The sequence below is a fragment of the Saprolegnia parasitica genome, assembly GCF_000151545.1.
Source record: "Saprolegnia parasitica CBS 223.65 unplaced genomic scaffold supercont2.199, whole genome shotgun sequence".
NCBI lineage: Eukaryota > Oomycota > Saprolegniomycetes > Saprolegniales > Saprolegniaceae > Saprolegnia > Saprolegnia parasitica.
The window spans coordinates 29597-38787 of record NW_012156593.1 but is presented as its reverse complement, the minus strand read 5'-3'; the positions used below and the strand labels follow the sequence as shown (position 1 = coordinate 38787).

At 54.4% G+C, this 9191-nt stretch overlaps 4 protein-coding genes across 4 annotated transcripts; 2 read left to right on the top strand and 2 right to left on the bottom strand.

Annotated features, from left to right (window-relative positions):
- Nucleotides 1–26: 26 nt before the first annotated feature.
- On the bottom strand, nt 27–853 carry SPRG_15704 (hypothetical protein; the record flags this gene model as incomplete). The annotated part of the gene is made up of 2 exons (XM_012355040.1): nt 27–766; nt 820–853. Coding segments are annotated over 2 exons (774 nt in total), but the record flags the coding sequence as incomplete, so codon positions are not given.
- A 1920-nt stretch (nt 854–2773) lies between these two features.
- SPRG_15703 (hypothetical protein) lies at nt 2774–3735 on the top strand (the record flags this gene model as incomplete). Its single annotated transcript, XM_012355039.1, has 1 exon — nt 2774–3735. The coding sequence occupies exon 1, from the start codon at nt 2803–2805 to the stop codon at nt 3733–3735; it is 933 nt and encodes a 310-aa protein (XP_012210429.1). The 5' UTR covers nt 2774–2802.
- Nucleotides 3736–4620: 885 nt separating this feature from the next.
- SPRG_15702 (hypothetical protein) lies at nt 4621–5110 on the top strand (the record flags this gene model as incomplete). The annotated part of the gene is made up of 2 exons (XM_012355038.1): nt 4621–4842; nt 4876–5110. Exons 1-2 carry the CDS (start codon nt 4727–4729, stop codon nt 5108–5110), a joined length of 351 nt encoding a protein of 116 aa, XP_012210428.1. The 5' UTR covers nt 4621–4726.
- A 3-nt stretch (nt 5111–5113) lies between these two features.
- SPRG_15701 (hypothetical protein) lies at nt 5114–6641 on the bottom strand (the record flags this gene model as incomplete). The annotated part of the gene is made up of 4 exons (XM_012355037.1): nt 5114–5206; nt 5261–5436; nt 5899–6205; nt 6264–6641. The coding sequence occupies 4 exons, from the start codon at nt 6639–6641 to the stop codon at nt 5114–5116; spliced, it is 954 nt and encodes a 317-aa protein (XP_012210427.1).
- Nucleotides 6642–9191: the final 2550 nt, after the last annotated feature.

The window sequence follows — 9191 nt, the reverse complement described above, 5'->3', positions numbered from 1 at the left end:
GAGCGCAGCGAGCCCGAGAAGAGGACGGGGTCTTGCGGGATGATGGTGAGCCGCGACCGCACCGTGTGCAAGTCGATCGATGCGAGGTCGACGCCGTCGATGAGGATGCGACCAGAGGCCGCCTCGACCATGCGGAAGAGCGCGACCATGAGCGAGCTCTTGCCCGAGCCCGTGCGGCCGCAGATGCCGACCTTGGCGCCAGCCGGCACGGTAAACGACACGTCTTTCAGGACAAGGTCGAGGTGGTCGCGGTACCGCATCGCGTAGTGGTCAAAGGTGACGACGCCTTGGGCTGGCCACGACGCTTCGACGGTCGTCGTGACGGCTCGTGTGTCACCTTCGGTCTCGAGTGTCTTGAAGTGGTCGAGACGCTCCACCGACGTCATGATGTTGTCGATGAACGAGAGTGATGTGGTCATCTTGGAGAAGAAGGCCGTCATCTGGGATGCGTACGTGAGCGCGAGGCCAGCAGCGATGACGCCGATCGAGTCTTTGGAAGCAACGACGAGAAAAGCAACGCCAGCAATGATACTGGCCGAGAGCCAATCGAGACGCATCTGCAGCCATCGGGTCGCGAGCCGGTAAACGAGGAAGAAGCGCTGGTTGTAGTCGAGAGCGGCGCGGCCCTTGGCGGCAAAGGCTGTCGTCATGCCAAACGCCCGAATCGTCGAGAGGCCGTTGATGGTCTCGGCAATGACGTTGAGGACCGGCGACCGCGTCGTCGAGTCCATGCGCTTGAGCTCGGCCGACGTCTTGTTGTAGTAGACTTGGATCTTGTAAAAGACGAGCGCGCTTCTGAATGAGTTTTGCCTCGTATACCGTTTGTGGCCTCACGCTTCCCGTGAGGCCCCATGGTACTAGAGGGCGTCGTTGCCATCACATCGTCTTTGCGCACGTCCGCTGTCCAGAAATTCAAGGGGCCTCAGAGGCTCTATTTAGGTGCGGCTGCAAGGACGTGTGTAATGTACCCCGATAAGTGCATCGTACTTCATGGATACAAAAAGATGTATAATGTGCATGATGTGACAGCGCTTAACAGGGACTACAAAATCGCACTTGACGGGACATGCTCCGCGCGATGCGATTGGCTGAGACCAATGAAACGCGGTTTCATTAATCGAAAAAGCTGGAATTGTAGCCAATGGGTTGCCTAGAGTATACGAATTTATCCGCCGGGATGCTGGGATGCTGGGATGCTGGTGCACCACGTAAACGTTTCCACCAGGAGAATGGCGGATTTGGAATTTCGGGATTGACATAAAGACTCAAGTCAATTCCAAAATTGCGCAAACGAAAGTTTTTTGATGTTTTCTCGACGTTTGATGGTGATGAGCCTTGGTGATACCGGTAGTGCAACACATATTTATTCCCTTGGTGCAACACGTGTGTACAAGAGGTTTCTGGCTCTAGTAACATACTAGTACACACCAAGTCGACACGGGCATAACTGCGCATCGATGCGTGACAGTCGACAACAGTCTTTGCGTTTCGTTTCAAGGGGTTAGGGTCGTTGGATTACTTAATTCAAGTGTCCACGGCAACGTAGCGCTCTCCACTGCGATCGATAAGATGGTAAACATAATTATAGGCTGTTGTAATGATGTTTCTCAAAAACATCTAGTCCTCAAAAGATTCGTCGATCGAGCAGCTCGACGATGGCGCTTGCTCCAAAATGGAATGCCGTATCACAGAATCGACTGTTTCAGGTGAAAAACGAAATCGGGATCTTTTCATTGGCGCCATTGGATCGCCGCAATTCCAAATAATGTAGGAGCTGCTGGTTCTCAAAAGAAACAGGACTATCAATATGAGACGGAGAAGTATGCGCCAGCGGTGACGACGCCGCCCGCGACAACGACCGCAACGACGACGACGACGGTGCCACCAACAACGACGACGAGTGGTAGTACGACGACAGCACCCCCGCTGCGACATCTGCCTCCTCTCTTTTGCCGCCCACCTCGAGCGTCGTTGCGGGCCTTGGCGCAGTCTTCCTCGTCCTCTAAAGTAACACCCCGACTTTTTTGTCGTAATCGATTTCGTCCTCTCTCCTACGAAACGTGTTTGTATCTGGATCGATAGAATGGAGCTCGTCGAAGACATATTGGACAAACGAAATACCAAATGAATCGGCATGTCGTGTGAGAGGGTCATTTTTGCTCTTGTCGTCCGCACCGGCTGGTCTTTTGATCAAGGAACGGGCCTATCCCGTGCTATCATGTTCGACAAGACGATCGAGTACTAGTATCTCGCCCGCCTGTTTTTGTTGACACTTTGGCTCGAGCAGCCAATCCAGCACCATCCGAGTATCTCGTGACTTTTCGTGAAGGACGAGGGAAACAGGCAGTCTCGGATCGCCGTGTCGAAAAGGGATACTTCTGGTAAGTCGCAGGAACGTACAGTACTAGTAGAAGTTGAATGTTCTGTCTTTTCTATGTGTTAAAAAAAGCACGCTGGATGCAGAGCCTGATGCAGCGACCGGCGGCTTAAACAACATTGCGAGAATCATGGCCACGGCTAGCTCCGATCAACCCAGTGTACCCTTTAATACATGTACAAGGGGCTAGGCTGGGTTTGCTGATCCTTGAATGCATCCCTGATACCACATCCACAAAAAAGCCCAGACTCAATCCCACTGTCGTGCCGGCGGCTGTCTCCAGACAGGTCGTTTTTCGTCCAAGTGCCACACTTTGCTTGGATTCACGGTCCGAGACACGAGATGCAGCTGATCACGTGCCACACACTCGGATGCGGCACGAATCCCAACTCAAAACTCAATTTTCCAGCCACAGCCAAAACGATATGGTCGCATTTTCCGCCCTCGGCACGTTCCTCCTCGCTGCCAACCTCACGTCCTTTGACCCCACGACCGTTCGTCCCAGTGACGACGACAGCATCATGAACTCGAGCAAGATCATCTTTGCCGTCCGTGCCGACTTGGCGGGTGGACGGTTTGCGTCTGCCAAGCCCGTGTCCAACGTCACGTTTCCCGTCGCCGACATCGCGTCAACCGTGTACATCTCGCAGGACAGCTACGCGCGCGCCATCGACGCTGTCAAGCCGGCCAACGCCACGCGCAACTTTGTCAGCTGGCTCATCTATGCTGGTAGCGGCACGCCTCGTGTGTGCGCCCAGAGCATTTATGGCACAACCATCCTCAACACTTCGACCGAGTACCAGTTCGCAGACAAGACATCAATGACCGAGTCTCTATTGGCCAAAGTCGCCATGCCAACATCGACGTCGACGGACCGCTTTGGGTCTCGCTCGCTGAGCCAAATTGTCTTTCGCGTCGAGTCGGGCTGCATGGAGTTTGCGACGTTCGCGTGCAACTTGGACGATGCGTCGGGCGCCGTCTCGTTCCGCATCGGTGTTACGCGCGCCGAGTACGTGAGTCTGCACCCGTCGTCAGGGATGAAGTTGTGCGGCGGTCAATACTCCGTTCGCCCGATTCGTATCGACCCCAACTACAACATTGCGTTTACCGTACCGGCAGGCAACTGGGCGACGCAGACGGTCGCAGACGACGCCAAGAGCTTCTTTCGCTACTCTGCGCCAGCGGTGACGACGCCGCCCGCGACAACGACCGCAACGACGACGACGACGGTGCCACCGACAACGACGACGAGTGGTAGTACGACGACAGCACCCCCCGCTGCGACATCCGCCTCCTTTCTTTTGCCGTTCACCTCGAGCGTCGTTGCGGGCCTTGGTGCAGTCTTCCTCGTCCTCTAAAGTAACACCCCGACTTTTTTGTCCTAATCGATTTCGTCGATTACGACAAAAAAGTAATCTCTGCTACGAAACGTGTGGTTGCAACACGCAAACGACATCCCTCTGTACCCGCAAGATTGGATAAATGGACGAATGCTGGCACTTGGGGGAGCCGTTGTGGCTGCCCTCAATGGGCTGCCCTCAAGTGTGAGAGAACTCTTGACGTCGCTTTACTGTCTTATTTCGACTCAACTCCTCTTTTGCGAAATGGGGATTATGTCCCCGAGGCTATCAATGCAAGTGCATGGGGAGACTAGCAGGGCTCGTGTTGGGAGGCTGCCGCTGCTTAAAAGAGACTGGTGGATAGGCTACAAGAACGTCAAGTAACGTAGAGGGTTGCAGCTCGACGGGCAAATCGCAAATGAGATTGGCAGTTTGGTCTTTGGTCTTGGCGGCTGCACGTTGCTATAATAACATGCGAGCTGGTTGCGCCGCCATCTTGGGTGAGATGGCGGCTCAGCAAAGCGGTTCAAGATGGCACCCTTGCTTGGCCCCTTCGCTTTACGCGTTGCATGAGAAGCGACCCTCGTATGAATGCTTCGCCGTCGACTGCAGCTTTCGTCTCTTGGCTTGGGTTGAGGTCCGCCGTGTACCTCGCCTGCGAGCTCTCCGACTGTAGAGCACCGACTTTGCATGGCTAGAATATGCAAGTTTCATCGCGTAGCTTAGTGGTGTAGAAATTGGTACATTCTGGCTGAATGCAGGACTCTACCTCCAATTGGTTTTTTTCCAACAGCATTTTAGGCTTCGTTTGGTGCGCAAAACGTGTTTTAAAACGTGTTTTGTGTTTTTGCCATTTCTGCATGTGCTCATGCGGAAACCATATAAACACGTTTTTCCAAAAACGTGCGCGTTTGGTGCGCATTTTGACACGAAATGCGAGTTGGAGCTGGCCAAGGGCGCGGAGGTTACCAACGCGCTAGTGGCGTCCAAAGAAGTCCGCCAGACGAAGATGGGCCCTTCCGAGGCCAACAGGACGGACGAGCGTACGGCGCTCCTCCTCGAACTGCGTATCGGCGAGATCGCGCGCGGTGCTGTATCACAACGTATACCTGTCCTCACAGGCGTGTACGTGTTAGGCCAGGGCACCGATGCTGGCAGCCTCAAGAGGAGAGCCTACACGAGCCCCGTCGCCGCCGTTGACAAGAAGGCGAAGATCAACTACGCGAAGGCACAAATACCGCCCGCCTTAGTACCCTCTAGGCCGATTATACGCGCGTGCATGCTCTACGAACCAGTTCCTATTTCGGGTCTCGGGCGGCGTGGCTCGGCTCGTGAGCTGAGTGACGTAGGTGGCCTGGCGGCGACCGAGCGCGGCGAGCTCCTCACCATGTAGTCGCTAGATCGTCTTCTCGCCGCTGTGTTGAGAGCGCTCTGGGGCGAGACGGCTGGACGAGCCCGAGTAGATGTAGATAGCGATGAGCACCTTCTCCTAGGCTTCAGGCGTTGCCCCGTGCCCGAGACCGCGTGCGCAGAGCTCTTGCACGAGGAGGAGGAAAGTCGGCTCGGACATTCGGGCTACCCTGTGGAAGCGCGTCGGGTTCGGCGATTTCACGAGCTCTTGAACGAACAGCGCGCCCGTGAGGATGGAGGTCCGGGGAGGTTGGGCCACGTACGAGCGCGTGAGGACCGGCGGCACCTCGAGTGCAGCAGCGGCGTTGACTTCGTCGGTGGTTGGTCGTCAGTCGACATGTGAGGGCAATTAGCTATCACCTATTTGATGAACCCCAACGAATTCCCATAATACCCCTTGCCCTATTCCAAAAACACGTTTTGGGCCCCGATTTGGGCCGAAACGCGTTTTCCAAAAAAACGTGTTTCGCTCAACCAAACGCGCACGAAACGTGTTTTGCGTATTTTGTGCATAAAAACGCGCGCGACCGCCAGAAGCATGCAAAAACACGTTTTAGAGGCGAAAACGAGGCGCACCAAACGAAGCCTTAACTACGAGTAGGACCGTACGCTTTGTATTAGCAAGACCCATGATGTATCAAAACACCACGAACAAAAGAGACGCGACGACTCCCATGGGGAGCGCCAAGGTAGAAGCGGCCGACGGAGCTGGCGTTGCCGTCGCCGGTTGCTGCGTGGTGCTTGGCGAGCTGGTCGCCGTTGTTGCCGTACGCATCGGGCCCGAAAGTGGCACTTTGTAGACGAAAAAGAGTGTGGCATCGTCCGCGATCGTTTGCTGTTCCCACGTTCCGTTGGGCGCGGTGAAAGCGACGTTGACACTTGGGTCAATCTTGCTAGGGTAGATCGAGTCGCCGCACCGCTCCATGGTCGAGGACGGGTGCAAACGCATGTACTCTCGTCGCGTGAAGCCGAGGCGGAACGAGACGGCGGCCGTCCTTGCTTTCAAATTGCACTGCAGCGTCCAAGCAGCCAGCGTCGACGCGGACGACCACTTGGCTGAACTCGTCCGACCTGAGCTCTACCGAGCGCGACATGGGGATGTCCGGTGTCGTCTGCTAGTTGTGGGACGTCGATACCCCGTCTGCGTACTGGAGCTCGACCGACGCATTGAGCTTGGAGGCACTGCCCGCCATGGCGTCGCAAACGCGTGGCCCGCCGCTGTAGCTGAAGATGAGTGCGTACACAAAGTTAGTTATTGCCTTGGGAGGCATCACAGCGTTCACCGCTTTCGACGCACTGTCGAACGTAATGTACACGGTTGATGCAGGATCGGCGACGGGAAACGTGACGTTGGACACGGGCTTGGCAGACGCAAACCGTCCACCAGACAAGTCAGCACGGACGACAAAGATCGTTTTCGCCATGTCATTGGCACTGGGACGGTCGGTGCTCGGGTCAAAAGACGTGAGGTTGGCAGCGAGTAGGAGAGCACCCAGGGCCGAGAGGGCGACCATCGTGTGGGAGCGAGGGTGAGATTGAGTTGTGGCTCGCAGACTGGTGAATCCAACCTAAGAGTAGTACGCTTCTGCACACGATCGACGCGAACGTTGCGATGGCTATGCTGCCAACAACCTCAATATCGGCTGCAGCATGCGAGACATGTGTTCAAGTTAGATTTGATTGTTGAAATGCAGCCAAGGCGATAAGAAAGGCAATAAGAAAGACCATCCTGGATCGCCATGTTGAAAGCGGATACTAGTACGTGGTACTAGACATGCGAAAACTCACACGAAAACTTCCACCCATGTTATCAGAGGTTAGTACCGGTATGGCAAACCCGGACCCTGTGTCGTCCCGACGGCGACTGTCTACGACTGAAATTCGACAGGCGTGTGCTTCCGGTGCAACACGTTCGGGTTCATGCGGACATTGTACAATTACATCGTCTTGCCAAGATGCAGCAGTGGTTTTTATTGCGTAGCAAAAGTTTAGAAAGACTAGAAGAGCTCAGTTGCTGGCCAATTTCGATATGACAAGCTGCAGAGAGCAGACTTGTCTTCCAAGAGCCACAACATCAGCACCCAAACATGTATGACGTGATCAGGGATGGCGAGTGAGTGGCCCGTGAATAGGTTTGACCCACTCAGAGTACACTCACTCTGAGTGAGTGCCGATTCACTCAGCGGGGTGCCTGAGTGAGTGTGTGTGAGTGGGTTGAGTTAGTGTGTGATGGTCCCACTTCGATCCCCGGCAGAGGGTCCTTTTACGCACATACGCTACGGAACGTACTGGCTTGCAATTGTCGTGGCAACGCATGGCTGGGGGAGAGGAAGGAAATACCAAAGCAGCGCAGGAGCATCACCGTTTCTTGCGTCGAATCGACACCATGTCGTCCAACACCAGCACCGCTACGACCGCCCCGACGCTTATTGCAATTACCGGCAAGTCGTCGTGGGTTTGAAAGCATTTTGGTAAGCTCGAGGAAGACGCCAAGTCCATAGTCGAGTGCCGCGTGTGCCTCAAGTCGAAGCTACCACTCCGCGATTGTCGCGTCGCACTTCACGCGTCGAACTCATCGAATGCGATCCGCCACATGAAAACAATCACGCGCACCTCGTCCCCAAGGAGCATGCCGTACCAGGTTAAAGATTTTCGACGTCAACCTCTGGTGGCGCAAAAACGGCCGCCACCATCGACTCATCGAGCGCATTGCAGCTCGTGAGCTCGCGTATCATGCCCTCCAGGAGCGCGTCTTCTCGCTCTGCAAGCTGATCGACTCGCCGTTGCGACAAAACTCGGCAACGCCAAGTTCGAGATGCTTCTTGTGCTGGCATTCAACCTGGGAGCTAAAGTGTAGCATTGGCCATGTTTCTCGCAAAGTTGTTTTATCCGCCCGTCGCTGCTTCAGGCTCTGCATCTAGCATGTAATCTTTTCAACACAATAGAAAATGCATTCACAGTCAACCAACGGTACCAGGTACTGTACGTTTCTGCGACGTACCGGTACTAGTAGAAGTATCCCTTTTCGACACGGCGATCCAATCCAAGATTGCATGTTTCTCTCCTGCTTCACGAAAAGCCCACGTCACGAGATACTCGGGTGGTGCTGGATTGGCTGCTCGAGACAAACGGGCCATTTTCAGGAAGAGAAAGAGGTGTTTCGCGAACAATAGAAGAATAGAAAAAGAGCAGTCCAAGCAGCAAAACAAGCCAAGCCGCGGAGCGGTCCCGGTCATGCCAATCCTCAATTTGGCAGCTCGTACGAATTCAACTGTTTGGCTGCTCGAGACGAATAGTTTACAAACAAACGGGTGACTCCCCCATCCGGACACGAATGTCACTGAAGACGGTCACCATACCGGTAATAGGGCTACACTTGGCAAGCGCCACAAGGAACACATGGAAGAAGCATGATGAAAACGGCATATGCCGGTAACTCGTGCCTACCGGATATTAGGTTGGAGGTAGGACGACCCTAGAAATAGGACCCTTAATATAACGAGAATACTCATTTCAACAACAACAAACAAACGTGTGACATACTTGTACTCGATCGTCTTGTCGAACAGAATATACATGTAATGTAGTACTAGTATACTGTTCGACACGACGATCCTAAGATCTACGAGAGGGCATCCTCGTGATACCCTCTAGTACATCTTGAAAGCTCAGTGTGACATCCGAATTTGACGAAACATGGCGTCCTTCCTTCCCGTGCAACTACCAGGACCGGTACCACAGCCACAAAGCCCAGAGTCAGTCCTACTGTTGTCTGCGGCAGTCTACAGACATGCCGTTTTTCGTCCAAGTGCCACACTTTGCTTGGATTCACGGTCCGAGACACGAGATGCAGCTGATCACGTGCCACACACTCGGATGCGGCACGAATCCCAACTCAAAACTCAATTTTCCAGCCACAGCCAAAACGATATGGTCGCATTTTCCGCCCTCGGCACGTTCCTCCTCGCTGCCAACCTCACGTCCTTTGACCCCACGACCGTTCGTCCCAGTGACGACGACAGCATCATGAACTCGAGCAAGATCATCTTTGCCGTCCGTGCCGA